This window comes from Drosophila bipectinata, chromosome 3R (genome assembly GCF_030179905.1).
Source record: "Drosophila bipectinata strain 14024-0381.07 chromosome 3R, DbipHiC1v2, whole genome shotgun sequence".
NCBI lineage: Eukaryota > Metazoa > Arthropoda > Insecta > Diptera > Drosophilidae > Drosophila > Drosophila bipectinata.
Window position 1 is genome coordinate 10,539,499 of NC_091739.1, and position 17,204 is coordinate 10,556,702.

Sequence of the window (17,204 nt, forward strand, 5' to 3'; positions counted from 1 at the left end):
GTTGCCAAAACGGTAGAAGTTCAACTAAAGGCCTTGACAATTACCTGGTCATATTTTATAGACCACATTTCCATGGGGGGCACTTTCCCAGGGGGAAATGAATGGGATTGGCGGGCAGTCAACCATCCATCCTCTAGACCGACTTGTCACAATTGTAAATTAAAACAATGGTGCTTCTGGAAAGAAAGAAAAATGCTTTCGGTTTGCGTTTCTCTGGTTTCAGCCCTGTCTGTGCAATTTTCTTCTTCACTGGCCGTTGCGATTTTTCCAATTTTCAACGGTCAGTTGGACGGGACAGCCGTGGGATTTGGTTGGCTGCCTTCCTATTTCCATTCCCCCGTCAAGCACTTGGCATATCGTATCCCTCAACTCGACAGCCCGCTGCCAAATTATACAAATCAGAAGTGGCCAGAGTGACGCAGGTACAGGTATGTTCCTGGCCCGGCCAACACCTCAACTCTTCTAGGCCACTTCGCATGGCTGTGATTCTCCTGAAAGCCAGACAACTCCATTAGCTGGCCGGCAAGCGTGTAAGCCGAAAAAAGCGAAAGTTACCTTGCCCGAAAGATGAGCGATGAAGACGTTTAGTAGTAATTTGCGTTGGCCAGATCATGCAATAGCCATACAAATGGGTTGTCGGACCGTGAAAAGGGTCCATAATTCAATTAGCAATTGAAAGTGAGCCGGCATACAGAATGTCTTGGACCTTAATAAAATGATATAACAAGTTTTGGATATATTTTGAAGTGCCTTAATAAGGCTTGTTACTAATTAAAGTGTAAGATACTTTTTTTTTTTGGTAAATAAAATTTAGGTTCCCTATCCAATAATTCAATTAGACCCTGCAAGAGGTAACAGTATTTGGAGATTTCGTAAGCCGTTTTGGGATATTTTGTAATACCGCCAAACTTATTAATCAAGTTAACGTGACTGGGGTCCATCGGGCAAGCGAAAGAAATCAACTTGGTGGCATCGAAATCCCGTTTCGTTGGTCATTATCGCCATTTCTCTCCCATCGACAAAACTGTTGATTATGACGATGATGATGCTGCTTATGACGATGATGATCGACTGCGCTCCAAAAGCAATAACTTTCACTCTCAATGTATTAATTTTTATATTTATCATATTGTTGTCCAACACAAACAGACTGCGGCTCACACTCACACGTTTTCTGGAAATTTTGAAACCCCAAACTGTGGAAAAAAATTAAATACATCTCCGCAGCATCGGAGGTAACAAAACAAGTCGTTCACTATCGAGTCAACCGAAACCAAAACCAAAGCCAAAAATTGATCTGAACTCGTTACGTTTGCCTTGTGCCGGTGTCGGCAATAAAAAGAAAGTATCTCCCCCTGGCAGCAGATCATCAGCAGCTCCATCTCCATCACCGTCTCTGTCTCGGTCTCCATTTCCATCTTTATCTCGATGGCAGAGAAAAGCATACAAAGTTCGATTCGATTCATTTGAGTGGGGCCTTTGTAACCGTTGTTTGCCCCAGCGTGAATCTGATTTTGAATCGGAACCCGTATCCGAGTCCCAGCCTCTGTCTTTTAATCTCCTGCAACTTGTTATAATTGATTGTTTTGCAGCATCATCATTGCCGACTTGCTCTGCAATAAAAGAATCTCATTTCAATCAGGTCTACAATGAAATGTGCAATCTGCACTGAGGCACATTGTGCCTTGGATTCAGATGATTGAATGATTGAATGAGCCAGCAATTGTGGGAGTAAGCAGGTGTGAGAGTAAAGCTCTAATAGATTTCGAATCGAATCGATTTTGGTAATGAGATATTACCAGAGTCTCCTCATTAAATTGTACTTGTCCGGAGTAATAGATTATACATGGAATGAAATTAATTCTAAAGAAATTGGATATAAAATCTAAAGCTAAGAAATAATTTTTTAAGAACTTGCCAATAAATATCGAAATATGCATAATATATAATAATATTCTTTTGATGGATGGTTATACTTCTTAAAGCGTTTTGTCGCGTAGATAGTTTTCAACATAAATATTTTTAAACGAAAAATATCTGAGACTCAGTTTACTTTCTCGAGGCTTCACTATTAAGCTCTAAGCCTAAAAAGATGCCACAAATTATTTACCTCGAGACCAGCCATAAAATATGCAATTCCTTCATAAAAGACCACAGTTTTAAATGCATAAACTCACAGAGTCGACATCCTTCGGTGTTTTGTGGGCAGAAAATGTTCAACCATAGAATGTGGCTACTAATTAAAGCGCCCTGTGGCTACGGTAATTGGCAAAAGCAACTCGAACCGAGACTAAGACCAAAAACCACATGCTTTTTTGCTTATGACACGCACTGGTGAAATCAAACAGAAATATGTTTTAATTATAAAACAATTAGATTAAAATAAATTAAACGAATCGCTGGGCTCAGGCAATCGATTGACCAAGTGAAGAAAAAAACAAGTTAAGAAAATAAACAAGGTGCAATGCGGTGCGATTAAAACGCGAGCGAAATTCGTGCCGGTGAAAATAAGGCAGTCGGAGGAAAAAAACAAACCAAAAGCCGCCACAAAATCAACATTAAACAAACCAAATAACCGGAGCACTAAGCTGGTCCATAGGCCACGTAATTTGCGGCAAATAAATAATATTATTATATTTTCTTGCAGTAAATAAAACTTTTCGGAATGGATTTAATTGCGCCGGTTTCCAGGCGACTTACATTTATCGCATGACTCGCGACCATTCCGTTTTGATTGACTGCCAAAGAGTCAATTTTGCTGTCAGCTTTGACAAGTCCGGTGGTCACGGTGTGATGAGTGTTTTAAATCCAGCTTAAGACTATCTGACGACACACACTGTCCGGGTCGGGTGGGATTACATCCAGGTGAACGGTTTGGTAAGAGCCATCTCAGGGAATTAAGCCAAACTTTGTCTTGTCTAAGAGCTCTAAATGAGAGTCCTTGTTCATTTCTCTAAGCCTGCAACAATTTCGCTTTTTAAAAACTTGAATTTCATTTGAAGTCAACATGCAATGCAGTTTCTACACTTTGAAAAACATAAACTAGATGGGAATGAATTTTTAGGATTTTTCTTTTAGTTTAAATACGAGAGGTTTGTTATTATATAAATGGATTATATTAATATTTTAACATTTTATTATTGACATTTGAGGTGTAAAGTTGTATTGGTTCTGAAAATCGATTTCTAGTTTAAAATTATTCATTTTTAGTGTAGCATTGTGTAGCATCCTTTCGTAAGCTCTCCAGGACATTGATACTTCCTTTTGTTTGCAGACAAAGTTTGTAAGTGCAAACAAGCATCCACACAATTGGAGGCTGCTCAGCAAGAAGTTTTCGGATGCTAAAGTTACGGTCTGCACTTGTCGAACTTCTTGATTTGATTTAAATTGAAAGCAAAGCCCCGTTCACGCCCTGCTTTATTGTGTTCTGCGAGAACTTTCGACTTGATAAAGTTCGATACATTTTTGAAAGCCAGCCAAAAGTAAAAAGCCTTTGACCAATGAGCGATATAATTTAATTTATGTCGTCCACTTTTAGTTTCGCTTAGGTAAGTGCATCGAAAATATTGAAATCAAAGCCAATTAAGGCAAGGTCGCCGCCAGCAGCCTTTTCGGACTCCACCCAGTCCGGACTCCGGATCCGGTTGCAGTCAAGGATCATTAAACTTTGGTGGCATACGTAGGCCAAAGACCAAAAGCAAACTGGGGCGCAGATGGATGGGTGGACTGTTGGATTGGTGGATTGAATAGGATCGGATGGCATCGGATTACCACTTTCGGGCCGCGTCACCACTTTCCTTTCAATGCGGTTACATTGTTGGCTTTCTTGGCGAACCGCCTCGCATTACTTGCGCTTTTGTGGCATTGACCACTGTCCGATGGTGTCAAGTTGCGAATGCCGCGGCCATCCTCCAGATAACAGTCATTACGGTAGCAGATTACATCGGGAGCGCCAACTGGATCGCAGAATGGCCACTTGGAATCGGTGCCACTGCAAAAGAACGGTCGAGGTCTGATTGCCGCTGGCTCGAAATTTGCCACAATTACCGCTCCCACCTGCGTGCTCAGATAGTTGGCTTAACTGGCGGCTGGCTGGAAAAGTGAATATTTATTAGTCCCGCTCATCATGCACCGACGAAAAGTGTTTTTATTGGCTGCATTCAGAGCCTCCTCCCGACCACTCAATCCCCCATCCACCATCCATTCGCCTGCTCAACAGAATGTAACTGAGCTGGCGATTTATGAAAAACGAGAGCTAATAGTTCGTTTCACTTTTCTTTTATTATTTATTTATTTATTGTGAACAGGCGGCGAGGCGTGGCCACATGTTAGGCCTTAGCCCCTATTTTCCACCCACCTCCCGCCAGGTTGTCTGCTTAATTGTACCCCAGCTCGCGCTTAGTATGTGCTTTGCCTTACTTTGCTTTTACTTTTGCCTGCGAAAATTGTTTTCTTCAAATTGCGGGCAAATTAATGAGCAGTAAATTAGCCGCATTAGTACAATGGCCACATGCCGCGGGCGCCGTTGCAGTCACTACCACGGCCACTTGGCCATTCTGTCAGTGCCATTGCCATTTCCATTGCAATTTTCATGGTCATAATCCCATCCCTGGCCAAGAGTCGTGTGAATAGGCCGCCTACCTTTGCATACGACCAGGTTCGGTCCTAATGTCATGTGGCTAATCAAATGACTGCTAATTAAATCGCCCTTTGAATCTTTTGGAATAGGCTAAAAGCAAAATGAACTTGATAATTGTATGCTGCAGAGCTTGCGTTTGACAGTGAGGCAAGTTTGGATGGGCTTTAAGATAATTTTAAATTTAAATCAATTGAAATTTTATTAATACTGATTGTGTTTTACTTAGAATTACCCTCATTTAGTGAGATATTAAAAGGAGAGATAAATGTTCCCCTAAATCCTTTATCCTTTGAGAACCTTTACCTTTCAAATAATATGTTTAAGAAAAGCATCTTCTTATTTTATCCTCCTGATCTCACTTTCTAATATCTTCTGATTTTATTTCATAAAAACATTTTTTACTCTTAACTGAATGCAATAAATAAAAATCATTGATATGGAAGAACCACTGTGCTGTGAGTGACGTGATGCTCCGGTGCTCTGTGCTTCGATACCGAAGCCTGCCCGCTGAGCGATGGCCGTCACTCTGGCTGGTTGACTGAAATCCAAACTGTGGCAGAAACTGGGCAATGTTATTGTTTTTGCTATTAGTGGTGGCGTTGGTGGTGGTGGTGCTGCAGCAGGCGCTAGTGCTACACGCAGCCAATGTTGGATGCTGCCGCGGCTAGCGTTGCTGCTCCAATAAAACTGAGTTGCATGCAACGGCTGGTAATTAGTCTCCACAAGGCGCTGCATCAGCAGCCATCGAATCGCGTTCAATTGCATCCATGTAAAGGATACGCCGCGCTCTCGTCCTTTTTGAAAGTGTTGTCCAGTGTTGTTGTGCTGCAGTGTTGTTCCTAAAACAAAAACAGAAAACAAAAACAGAACGAGCCACAACTAACGAGGATTTAAAATGCCAAAGCATCTAGTTGCCAGCTGCCTGCTGTTGGCCTTGAGTCTCCACCTTAGTGCGGGGGCTATACACAAGCGCAGTGGGGCCAACACCCTAGAATCGGATCCCGAATCCAAGCCATCACCTAATCCTGCGGCCAGCGTGGAAAACACGGACCTGCTGGACAAACTGAGCTGGAAGTGCGCCAATAATGCCAGTTGCCTCTATGGAGTGGCCCACGGAATCATGGCCTCCTACCGTAGGGGAGAGACCATCAAGTTGGGCCTCTTTGATCTGGTCAAGCTGCCCGAGGTGGACCCCAAGCTGAAGCACAAATGGGGCACAGGCCGTGGGCTTACCAGCTTCATGGACTTTGTCACGGGGAACGCTATTCGGGTGCCCGTGGGGCCTATGGTCTTCAGTGTCCAGCGGGCAGAGGACGATAGCGAGTACATCGAAGTGGCCCTGCTCAAAAAGGCCTCCAGCGGAACAGGTAATGTTCCCTATTAGAAAAGAACATGTGTTCTACATCAGGATGGTAGGCATTTAATCCTGTCCCCAGCTCTAAGCCAGCTGCTCCTGCTTGGAATTCTATTGGCATATCTCAAAGTCTTGATTGAACTACACTTAAAAAACGAAGTTATAAGGACATCTTGTATAGAGTAACTAGTAACTATTGCTACGGAAATTATTCCTGAATGCCAAAAAAATAAGAATATGAATAGACAGACCCATTTAATATAATAATTTTGCTGTAAACTCACTAATAATTGAGTGACGAAGTCTTTTGTTATTGTAAAATCTCTAATTTGTTTCCCCGAAGTTCTTAAGTTAAAGTGTACACTTCCGCTTAAGTCTTCCCCCATTTCTATCTCTTACATGATGCATATCAATGACTTTGTCGAACCCAAACTGCCAATATTTATCCTTGTTTAATCTGTCGTTCGATATACGTGGCAGTGGCGCATCAATCATAACATAGCATAACACGAAAGAGGCGGGACGAACAAATCCCGGCCTGTGTCACACTATTGCGTATACGCACCATTGTCATTAGAGGCATAAAACCTTAAAACGTGTCTTGTTTTCTAAATTCAACTATAGGTCGCCTGCAGGGCAATGGCGGAGGCGGACTCGGTGGAGGAGGCGGTCTTCTAGGAGGCGGCGGCGGTGGTGGAGGCGACAATGGAGGAGGAGGCGGAATTCTTGGCGGGCGGCGGCGCCACCAGCACCAGGATAAGAAACAGTTCCAGATGTTCATACCCATGTACTTGGCAGCTACGACCTTTGGCTGGACGATGGTGGCGGCAAAGGCAGTGGGCCTGCTCACCCTGAAGGCCTTGATTCTGTCTAAAATAGCCTTTGTGGTGGCGGCCATTGTGTTGATTAAGAAACTCATGGACAACGCCAGCGAGAAGTGAGTAAATTAAGTAAATCATAGCTAAGTACTTCACTTAATACATTGTTTTTTTTATTGTGTCCTTTGTATACAGAATGATGTACCAGTTCCCAGAACAGACTCCGTACATGATGCCCTACGGCATGGACTATCCTCTGCACGGCGCAGAAATGTCACCCGAAATGTATCCCGCATCGCTGCACCACCTGGCCATGGCGGGTGGCGGCCAATTGCCCGGACACCCTAGTCATCCGGCCCTGGAGAGCCTGAGCGCCGAGAGCCACCTGCACTCTTCCCAAGTGGCCTCCGACGGCAGCAACAACACGGCGGCCCTGGCCGCCCTAGGCGGTCTCGGGGGATTAAGTCACAAGATCAAGCGTGAGGATTCCTGGATAGCGAAGAGTAAGTGTAAGTGACACAGCATTCTTGATCTTTCAGATAGGGCACCCAGACTACCCAAATCCCACCCATCCTACCCCCACTTGTCCCGGGCCAGGTTGAACTCCCTGAACGTGCTGGCGGTGGCGGCAGCGGCGTCCGAGGGTGCCATTGAAGAGGACTATGAGGACGATGACTGAGCAGAGTATTTATGCCTTTGATTTGCCTCCTGGCACGCACTCTTGTGGTGTGGGTTTTCGGTCTGTGGCACGTTGCAGCCATCACTAAGCCAAAGCACAAATATTTGTCACCTAGAAAGGATAAGACTGGTCTCTAGCTAACTTAGGAGTTAAGAGGGGGTAACATTTATACAAACTCAGGGTCATTAGGAATAAACAACAGGGTAGATGATCTTTAAATAAATCTTTATGGCTACTTACCAATTTTATAGCATAATTGAAGCATTTCTATAGCATACTTTTCTGCTGAAAGAATTCGTAATGAGTGTGAATTTTATAAATCCATGAAAGGGCTATGTAGTTACCTACCCTCAGTATGCATTCATCCTGGGCACTCCTATTAAACGCATCAAATCCCCAATCAAAATACACCAAATGTGATAAACGACACGAATAATTGACCATGAATCTCGTGTTGCAGCAACCCCAGCTCGGCGTCCTCTGATATATAACTACGTGCAACCCCACATGCCGTACTTCCGCTCCTGAGGCGACGATTAGCCAATTAGCAGCTACCAAAGACCCCGTGGGTAGTAGGAGGTCCACCTCCTGCCATAAGGACACCGAGTATCGGATATCGGATTTGGGACACCGGACATCGGAATCGGAATTGGAATCGAGTGCTTCAGGCTGCGCTCAACCAGATGAGCTAACTTATTGTTATTATTTATTGAATTGTTCTTATTTTAGTAAAACCTAGCGCACACATTTAGTCTAGTTCAATGTCTCTGTAATTAGCAAACAAAATGCTACAAAAAGTGAAAAAAAATTAAAGAATTGAGCAGAAAGTTGTTCAGAAATTAAATTTGCTTTTTATTTATGCAATATTATAGTTAATAATAAATAAATAAATTAAGTGTAAGAGTACGTTTATGAATAAATAAATTACAAATGAGACAAAGAGCTAAGATGTGAAAATGGAAAAGTGAAAGTGAGTAAGTAGAAAACTAAAGACCTAAGATACTAAGAAAGAGAGAGAGAGAGAGAGAGAGAGAGAGAGAGAGAGAGAGAAGAAGAGTAAGTGAGAAAAGGAAAGAAAGTAGAGAAAGTGGCTGCAGCTAGAGATCCTAAAAGAGCGATAAAAAAGTGTGAGAGCCCCAAGCCAGAAGGAAATTGTTAGGGGAAAACCCAATTTAGTTCATTCCTGATCTAATGACATACATAACAGGTCGAATCAAGTTTATTGCGCCACTTTTCCCGGCTGCTGGCCGCTGTAGGCCAGGTTTTGGGCCTGTTCCTGCTGCTGCTGGTGTTGCAGCTCCTTGGCGAGGACGTCGGCGGGCACATCAACCAGCCCCTCCACGAATCCGTCGAAGGCCCTCGACCAGCCGGAGCTGTAGCTGTCGTGGTGCGACGGCACCTCCACGATAGTCTTCTTGCTGGACAGCAGCTTCTTCAGCGAGATTATTACCGCCAGGAGCAGGGCGATCTTTGACACGATCAGCGCCTTGCCAGCCAGCAGGAAGAGTCCTTTCAGCAGGAGCGCCCCCACCATGCCCGTCTTGGCCGCCATCATCATCAGCACGGGCCCCATGTTCTTCATCTTGCCACGGCCTTCCTGCAACGCCTCCAGCGGCTTCACAGACACGCCCACATTAAGGGCACCCTCGGGGTCGCTGTTCATCACAAAGTCGGCGTTCTCCGAGAACTTGTAGCGCAGCGACCGGGACCGGATGAACTTCCACAGCTTGTTGGCCATCAGCAGGGCGAAGGTTTCCTCGTCGGAGCCCAGGGAACGGGCCAAGAGCTGGTTTACCTCCGGCTCATCGGGTACCATAGAGATGTTCCTGCGGAAGGAATTTTTGGGACAAATTTAAGACAGTTATTTAATATTATGTAATGAATTCTAACAATGTAGATATTCTTTGCATTTATTTATACATTTGTTTTAATTTTTGATCATAAATTGGTTAATGGTTACCTACCAGTTCTCTGTGACCTTGACACGGTCGCCGAGGTCAAGGCGGGTATTCAACCACAGGTGATTCATAACAATCGACATCTTAATCATCCTACAGGCTCTATCATCCTCCTGTCTGCAGTTCTGTTTTAATTTGGCCAACAGGAAGTCCTCGATATTTCTTCGTTCGTCGTCACTTATCTGAAGAATGGTGAGTAATATTTTTAGCTTAGTGATTAAACCATGCTCTCTTATTAAGCAGCTAATATTTGGCACTGTATGCTATGTTCCTTGAATTTATAAGTCGTAAATAACTATTTCCAAGTAATTACTTCCTTGAGCTACAAATTGCAAAGTTTATTTCACACACATTGGATTCTACATTTTAAAATGCAATTATGGTATTAATGAAATTCCTGTCAAAATTTAAAGGTGTTTACCCAGTGTAAAGAAATTGCCCTGAGCTAGATAAGAAGGATAATCGCTGTTAAAAGAAAATGAGGTAAACAATCCCTTTTCCTTGCTATCTAATCCTTGAGAACTTCCTCTGACAGCATTGAAGATGAACTTTCGGATAAAACAATAAATTCGGACATTTAGGAGAAAGGTCACTAGGTTCTGTCCGTGGGCCAAAGACCGTATCCTTGTCGGTGGCAATTAATGCCCGTGCTATCGCAAACTTTTTCCAGCTCGGACTTTTGCTTACCGTTATGGGGCCATCCCGTAGCTTGCTGCCGCGGGCGGAAACAAAGACGAGGAAGAACGCCAGAAGCGAGAAGACCTTAAACGCTTGCATAGTTGATTTTTATGTTCTTTTATTTCGGCCGTTGCTTTGTCAGTTCTTGGAGCTTGGTCTCCTTTGTCTATTTATTCAAAAGAACTTGTTTTGGTGTCACTAGAGCAATGTCACATTTATATTTGGTATATCCTGGCCTTATCCTTGCGGCACTTGAACACACACACTCTCACAAACGCCCGCGTCTTCGCTCTGCTTGAATGCTACGCTCCTGCTGTTGACATCGTCGTCTTGATAGAAAACCTAATGCGAATTTTCCGCCAGTGATTTCGATTTTATATGAAAAGCGGCCAAAAGCGCAGCAAACACAATACAGGCCTCTGCCGTCGTCGACGTTGGCCGCGCAGTCGGCGGTTGTTTTTGCAGGCAATTCAAGTTGATTTTTCTGCAGCACCCTGGAACAACTGGTCCCGAAAAGACAACCTACTAGCGGCACCACTCGTTTGGCCAGTTTCAGGAAATTCTACTAGCTGGTCGCCTCCTTGGAAGCTGTTGTTTTATGGCCTTGTCTTCGAACTTGCCACCATCGTGCCATAGTGCCACCGTTCTACCCATGGGCTTGTTTATACTCGTGTATATGCTTCTGTTGATTCTCCTGTAGCGTGTCTTTGTTTTGTTTGGCAGCGTGGGTCGTCAACAATAACAAAAGCCAGCTGAAAGTAAACAACAGACCTAATTCCCAACAGCAAAGAGGCCAATTTTCCCACACACTCCCAGACTCTGGCGGAGAAAAGTAAGAGATGATAGAAAAGTGGCCATCGGTAGGGAAACTGGCATGGTAGACTGCTATTGACAACACGCATGCAAACTAGATGGCTTTTTCTACTTACTCCAATTAATTTCCATTCCATAAAAAAACTAGAAAACAGGGGGGTATTCTCGAAAAATTAAAATTTTACATAAATATTGAAGATATGTTCACATCAAAAACTAAAAACTTTAGCTCAAACTTAAATGCTATAACCTTTTTTGATAATTTAGAGCCTGAAACCTTTGTTCTAATTTGATAATAACTTCCAAAACCAACTCATATGTGCATTTATGGAGAAGCTTAACTTTTACCCCTTCTCAAAGTTCTTGGGCGATATGTAATACATTTTCGGAAACCCCGCTGACAACGCTCCATTGATGATATCAGCTGCGGTGGGGCTGTGAAAACTGGTGTTCTTTTTCCCACAGCCAAGGGAACGCCCTTTCATCCCAGCCAATTTCATTCTGCCACACGCGATGTGTTGCGGCGAGGCAAGTTGCATTCACCATGGTGGCTTGTAGCGGGTTACCTTTTGCGGGTCCCGGGGCTTTTGCTTTCAGCCGGAACAGATTAAGAGCAAGTGTAATTTATTGCATTTATTACGGATCCGAAACGCCTCTCTTGGGGCGTGACGGCCCAACAGGTTGCACGTCCGCTGGCCATTTACCGGGGAAATTCAATCAATTTCCCCGCCAAGACCAAAAGTTATTACACACACCGAAAATTGGAGGCCAGCCGCAATGGCTGTTCGAATTTCGAATTTCCAAAGAACTGGAAGTAGGCTAGCCGGCTGGACACTGAGCGACAAAAGTGGGACGCCAGGCCACGAAAGTGGTATAATGGGGATTACAGGTGTGTGTGGTGGGTAGTATGTGTGTGCAGGTGATCGCAAAAAAACCGCTAGGAGATCTGTCCATAAACCGTTGTGATCCGCGGCGCCTCTTCTCCTCCGATTCCACCAATGCAGCTGCCAAATCAAACCACACCAAAATCTAATTGCGTCCGCCCTGGCAACCGCTACACTAAAAAAGACATAATTTCTTTTAATAAAATATATAAATTTTTAGGTATGGTACCAAAGAATTATACAATTACACCGTTTGTAGGTCTTGGTTCTCACTATTATTTAGGGACTAGAATAGTTTCGTTATTTAATTATTTCTTCATTCTTAAACAAAAAGAACATTTTTTAAGAAAGTTTTTTTGATTCAGTCTTAGATCAGGAGGTTTCACGATATACGATTTTTTTCAGTGTACTACTTGGCTGGTTAACTGGCTCCCGTCAAAGTCATAACAATTTCTCAATCTCAAGCAAGCCGCCTGAAGCCCAACACTAGTAGTGGCTGGTGCGCTTTCTTTCGGAAAATGTGGTCCAGGCCGGTCGACTCCTCCGACGGTGTTGACAACGCCAGACACAGGCTACTAAGCCACTAAGCCTCCCATATCACTCTTTTGGCATTGACTTTGAAGTTGGCCAAGCCAATCTGGGGAGTTCCATTAGTAAGAGTATACCATTTGAATAAACAATACAATAACCAGAAATGTTTATTTCCTTTTTCCCTTTCGAAAATATTTAAATGTACCTGAATAACATGTTAATAAATTAAATAAATATTTCATTTTTGGCAAAAAGGAAACATTTTTGCCAAATATTTGCCATGAAAGTAAATACCTTTTGGAAACAAGGCCAAGCCCTAGGCACGTGTATTTAAATTTGATTTCCTCAATTCCAACCCAAATTAAATCAATAAGAGGCTGGCGAAAACCTTGAGCAACTTTTGGATCAAATTTAATTGAACGTTTAACTTTTAATTTTATTTATTAGCATTTCTGGGAACTTTGAGGAGACCCTCGTGTGGAAAAAGCAAAATCAAGCAAACACGCTAGTCCACTTTTTCCCAGTTTCTCGCCTCGGCATTTCATTGCCTTAATTAAAAGCTGCATTTTATTTGTAGCAGCTCCGAGTGAGTAAAAGCAGAGCGAGTGCAGAATTTGGAAAACATTTTGAAGTGAAATTTTTGCCATTAATTGGAAATGGCCACCTCACCTCCTCTTCGTCTGTGTCTTTTTCTGGCCGGCGGCCACTCCCATTTCTCCGTAGAACAAACATAATTGACTTTCAATTTGAGCTTGTTTTATTTACAATTAAAGGAATAAATATTCTTATAGGAATGCAACAAGGCCGAGGGCCAAATAAATAACAAAATAGTTATGGACAACGCCCCTATGTTTACTTCGTCTTCTGGGGCTCTGCAGCAATGTCCTTGCCCGAGTTGCGTCCGTAGTAGCCGTTGTAAGCAGCCTCCTGGGGATCTCCGAAGCTTACTGAGTTGCCGGCGACCTGCTGCTGTGGCACTTGCTCGCCCTGGTAGCTCTTGCTGTAGTAGTCGGTGTAGGGCTTGGCAAAGCTAGGCTCCTGGCGGTAGAAGGGGCCTGCACCGCCATGACCGCCCTCGTAGTGCTCATGATGATGGTAGTAGGTGGCAGCGCCCACGCCCTGGGGATTGTACTGGGGGAAGGTGTTCTTGCTTCCGAAGAGTCCGGACAATCCGCCGCCGAAGGCTCCTCCAACGCCACCTGGCGGGCGGCAAAGCTTGAAGTAGGCAAACAGTCCAGGCAGGATAATGGCAGCCAGGCCAAGGATCTTCTTCAGACCAGCAATACCCAGGATGAAGGGCAGGAAGAGCAGCAGCTTCAGCTTGAAAATCTTCAGCACCAACAGCAGGGGAATGATCATCTTCTTCAGCTTCTTGCGGGCTGTAAATGGAAATAAAAATAAAAATTCAATTTAGTCAAAATAATACTTAAATATTTAGGATAAATAAAAATAGATTCTTCTATAGTCGAAACATTTTTCATGGTCTTGCTACAATTTACTTTCTTAAACTTTTCCGAATATATTATTAGCTTCCTGGAAACTTTGTAAAAATAGACAGGGTACTCACAGAAATGTCCAGCACGCTGGTCATTATCGAAACCGTCCAATTCACCATCGATGTCGTTTCCAATGAACCGGGCCTCGTAACGACCAGCCTCGGTCAGCTCCTCGGGCCACTCAACCTCCAGAGCCGTGGACTTGATGAAGCTGCAGGGAGAACAAAACATACAAGAAACGTGTCAAAAACGGACATTTACATTTTCATAAAAATCTCATATTTTATGCATAAGCTGGGGGACCCAAATTAATTTGCATCCGGCACGAGCCGCGGTCATTTGGTTAATTGTGACAGCTTACCGTTCGGCCCGGCGCAGGGCATATTTCACCAGCTGATTCCAGTCATCGTCTTCGCCACGCGGCTCCTCGGAGTACTCGAAAGGCTCCTGGAGCAGGGACCGCTGCTGGGTTTCCGGCAGGCGCACCACTCGGGCAAAGTCAGAGAGCCTGGAAATGGACAGGATTATTTCATTAATGTCACTCTACAGTTGTCCTTTTTATGAAAATGCAAGGCACAAGGTGGAAATATTAATGAACAACATTAATAAAGCGTTTATAAAATTAAGTTAAGCTCAAAAAATTAAAAGTTAAAGACGTATTCTTACTTGTACGAGTCCCTGTAGAAAATCTCATCGAAGGTGTTGAGGGCCTGGGTCTTGAAGCACTCGGAGAGATCGCCGCCCAGGCAGTTGCTGTTAGTCCTTGACAGGTAAGGATCATTGTCGTTGCCCAGACCGAAGATGCTCAGGATGGAGGACCGACCACGCTCCTCGCCCACTCCAGGCTGCTGTTGCTGTTGCTGCTGTTGGGGCGGGGGAATCTGCTGGATCTGCGGCTGCGGCGCATAAACCTGCTGGACGTTGTTGGACGACTGCTGGTCGGGCAGACGGAGACCTTCGCCGGCCACCAAAGTCAAAACGGCCAGTAAGACAAGCGCTCTCATTGCCATGGCTAAAAGCTAAAAGCAGGAAAAGAAGTGGCTTAAAACACGTCCGATGGCACAGTTTTCTCTGTCTCTAGATTATTCCAACCTCGCGCAATGTAAAAAGCATATATGTGTTTATACGTTTATAGACAACTCTTTTTTGGCAACTTTTACGATTGGGCCATTATCTGCTCATTGGCCTAACGGATCGACTCTGCGCTCGCAACTGACACACTTCTCTTCAGGTGGCATCGATGGCCGGGCTGCGCAATTAGCCGCTCACACGTAATAACTCTCGCTTTCAGGCCAACTTTAAAGCCGCACGTAGCGCTCTTAACAGTTTGGTGTTTACTGTTAGCCCAAGTTTGCTCAAATTTCTCGGGGCGAGCTTTCTGCAGCCGAAAACTCCAGATAAAAGACGCCAAGAAGCTGGATTCGTGAGCAAAGTGAAATGCAGGCGGACCGGTTTGCTTAACCCTTTGGCAGCAATGAGGCGGCAAAAAGGCACGTAATTGAATCTCGTGCCGGAGCTTAAGAGCATAAACAGCGGGCCTAATGTGCTTTAAAAAGGTCGTCACCAAAAATGCAATAGGGCGTGCTTGATAAATGGACAGTGGGGAAGGGGATTGGATCCGAAGCCTTTTCTATATTAAATATGCCGAAATAACCATTTATATTTAAGGAAAATATTAAAGCTAGTTCATATCTTATAAGGAAATGCGTGGTTGTCCCTATAGTTTGGTTCGTTATGCTCGAGGGAGTCTTTCGCCCAGTGGTTTTTACCCTCTATTCGCTCCTATTTGGGCCAAACCCTGATTCGGACTCATTAGCTTGCCAATTGTTTGGCAATCCGCTTGTGGTTTGGACCAAATTCGTGGCCGCTTCATGGAAGTTCAATGTCCATTGAACAAGAACTGGACAAAAGTATTGCAAAAGTTTTTCAAGCGCCGCCCAGTATGCAATGAAAACTGGTGTATGGCGGGAAAGTAGAAAGTTTATGGCAAACACAAGTTGTGCGCCCAAAAGCAGACAAATAAATGTCCTCAAATTTATGGTGCCCGAAATAACACGGGAATGGATGATTTATGAATAATCGAATCTATTAGTGATTCATGGCGAACATTTTGCGCAGTCAACGGTCTCCAAATGGGATTTCGAAAGCGGACGCAAGTGGTGGTCACTGTGTCGTGTTTGTTTGCTTTTGTTTTCATTCCAATTTGCATTCGCCATTGAAGGTCAATGAAATGTTGACTGGCGATGGTCGCTGTTACGAAAGGGCCATGATGATGTATGGAAATGATGGCTCGTTAGGGAGTCAACATAAACAGACAGCCTTGAACCCGACTTAATTATCGCATCCATTGATGTATTCATTAAGATTAACAGATACAACATTAAATTATTTTCGGAGAACTTTTTTTTACGACTTTCCATGTTCATCATGTTGAGTCGATTTGTTCCCGGCCACAACTGTACGGTCGTTAAAAATGGCAATATTATGGCAAAGTCTTCCCCACATCCATTTCATTTGCTTATTACACAATTTCTCGCAGTTCATTTCACTTCACTTCACTTGGTTGTTTTATTTGGGTTTTTTTTTGGGCTTTCGGTTTTTTCCGCTGTTTACCTTTTGCTGTTTCCTATAAATGCTTGATGTGGTTTTTACTTTGGGTATCCTTTCGAGCGGATCTGCCTTTCTGCTGGCTCAACAGCGACTGTGCCTTGGCTGCTGGCCGGCAAACATTTTATATGAAATTCGAGAAGTGGCGAGAGGAGAAGTCAACAACGCACGAAACATAAAACAGTCAGCACACAATGGCTGTCGTCGCTTTTGGCCCACAACAATAATGATGATGGTCGAGAGCAGAGATCTCAACACGCTCGCAATTGCGGTAGGTTGTGGCTTCGATCTGCCGATCCGCCACCGACCACCGATCGGGTGTTAACTTGGCTATAACTGTGGGCGAGAGACAACGACCTGTACGTCCGGCTAGGCGATCACTCAGACAGTGGGTCTTTCGGTCGTTCGTGTGCCTTGAGAAAATCCCAAAATTATTGTGGCGCACGTCGAGGCCTTGGCTTTAATTCGAGTTTGATTTAAAGAGACAACACCGCTGGATAAGTGAGTGAGTCATTCCGGGAAAACGTACGTCACAGCCCGAAGGGTATTATGTAAGTTTTGGCCTCTTGCCTCACAGACACTTATTACTTTTACTGCGAACTGGTTTGCGGAAACGCCCACGAGGCAGCTGCCACACTCTTTTGGCTAAAGTCATGGCAAAATGTGAACAAACTGGGCAATTGCATGCATTAGGTTTCGCACACCGTTCGGATTTCTGTGGCAAGTGGCAAGTGGTGTTGCTGCAAC

General features: G+C 44.1%; 3 protein-coding genes across 6 annotated transcripts; 1 reads left to right on the plus strand and 2 right to left on the minus strand.

Moving 5' to 3' along the window:
* The first annotated feature begins 5,534 nt into the window (after positions 1-5,534).
* Osi4 (Osiris 4) lies at positions 5,535-8,044 on the plus strand. 2 transcript variants are annotated; one of them, XM_017247437.2, is made up of 4 exons: positions 5,535-6,006; positions 6,618-6,930; positions 7,007-7,320; positions 7,951-8,044. In XM_017247437.2, exons 1-4 carry the CDS (start codon positions 5,535-5,537, stop codon positions 8,016-8,018), a joined length of 1,167 nt encoding a protein of 388 aa, XP_017102926.2. In that variant the 3' UTR covers positions 8,019-8,044. The 2 variants fall into 2 exon arrangements, with proteins under 2 accessions (XP_017102926.2, XP_017102927.2); XM_017247438.2 differs by having other exon boundaries at positions 7,007-7,314.
* A 311-nt stretch (positions 8,045-8,355) lies between these two features.
* Osi3 (Osiris 3) lies at positions 8,356-10,458 on the minus strand. Of its 3 annotated transcripts, none has more exons than XM_070281345.1 (3): positions 9,870-10,024; positions 9,455-9,630; positions 8,356-9,316 (listed from the first exon to the last, which is right to left on the minus strand). In XM_070281345.1, the coding sequence occupies exons 2-3, from the start codon at positions 9,538-9,540 to the stop codon at positions 8,710-8,712; spliced, it is 693 nt and encodes a 230-aa protein (XP_070137446.1). In that variant the 5' UTR covers positions 9,541-9,630; positions 9,870-10,024; the 3' UTR covers positions 8,356-8,709. The 3 variants fall into 3 exon arrangements, with proteins under 3 accessions (XP_070137446.1, XP_017102863.1, XP_017102860.1); XM_017247374.3 differs by lacking the exon at positions 9,870-10,024 and adding an exon at positions 9,762-9,816; XM_017247371.3 differs by lacking the exon at positions 9,870-10,024 and adding an exon at positions 10,136-10,458 and having other exon boundaries at positions 8,357-9,316.
* A 2,635-nt stretch (positions 10,459-13,093) lies between these two features.
* Osi2 (DUF1676 domain-containing protein Osi2) lies at positions 13,094-16,569 on the minus strand. Its single transcript, XM_017248430.2, has 5 exons — positions 16,464-16,569; positions 14,517-14,869; positions 14,212-14,358; positions 13,922-14,061; positions 13,094-13,733 (listed from the first exon to the last, which is right to left on the minus strand). The coding sequence occupies exons 2-5, from the start codon at positions 14,858-14,860 to the stop codon at positions 13,207-13,209; spliced, it is 1,158 nt and encodes a 385-aa protein (XP_017103919.2). The 5' UTR covers positions 14,861-14,869; positions 16,464-16,569; the 3' UTR covers positions 13,094-13,206.
* Between the last annotated feature and the right edge of the window lie 635 nt (positions 16,570-17,204).

What these genes read in the sequence shown, in the direction of transcription:
- Osi3 (XM_017247371.3), bottom strand. Translation starts at nt 10,225, where the DNA reads ATGCAAGCGTTTAAGGTCTTCTCGCTTCTGGCGTTCTTCCTCGTCTTT. An exon ending in TACGGGATGGCCCCATAACG is followed by an intron (nt 9,631 to 10,135) that starts GTAAGCAAAAGT and finishes ACCATTCTTCAG; the next exon opens with ATAAGTGACGACGAACGAAG. An exon ending in GTCAAGGTCACAGAGAACTG is followed by an intron (nt 9,317 to 9,454) that starts GTAGGTAACCAT and finishes TTCCTTCCGCAG; the next exon opens with GAACATCTCTATGGTACCCG.
- Osi4 (XM_017247437.2), top strand. Translation starts at nt 5,535, where the DNA reads ATGCCAAAGCATCTAGTTGCCAGCTGCCTGCTGTTGGCCTTGAGTCTC. An exon ending in AAAGGCCTCCAGCGGAACAG is followed by an intron (nt 6,007 to 6,617) that starts GTAATGTTCCCT and finishes ATTCAACTATAG; the next exon opens with GTCGCCTGCAGGGCAATGGC. An exon ending in CTGGATAGCGAAGAGTAAGT is followed by an intron (nt 7,321 to 7,950) that starts GTAAGTGACACA and finishes CTCGTGTTGCAG; the next exon opens with CAACCCCAGCTCGGCGTCCT.
- Osi2 (XM_017248430.2), bottom strand. Translation starts at nt 14,860, where the DNA reads ATGGCAATGAGAGCGCTTGTCTTACTGGCCGTTTTGACTTTGGTGGCC. An exon ending in GCCCTGCGCCGGGCCGAACG is followed by an intron (nt 14,062 to 14,211) that starts GTAAGCTGTCAC and finishes TTCTCCCTGCAG; the next exon opens with CTTCATCAAGTCCACGGCTC. An exon ending in CCAGCGTGCTGGACATTTCT is followed by an intron (nt 13,734 to 13,921) that starts GTGAGTACCCTG and finishes TTCCATTTACAG; the next exon opens with CCCGCAAGAAGCTGAAGAAG.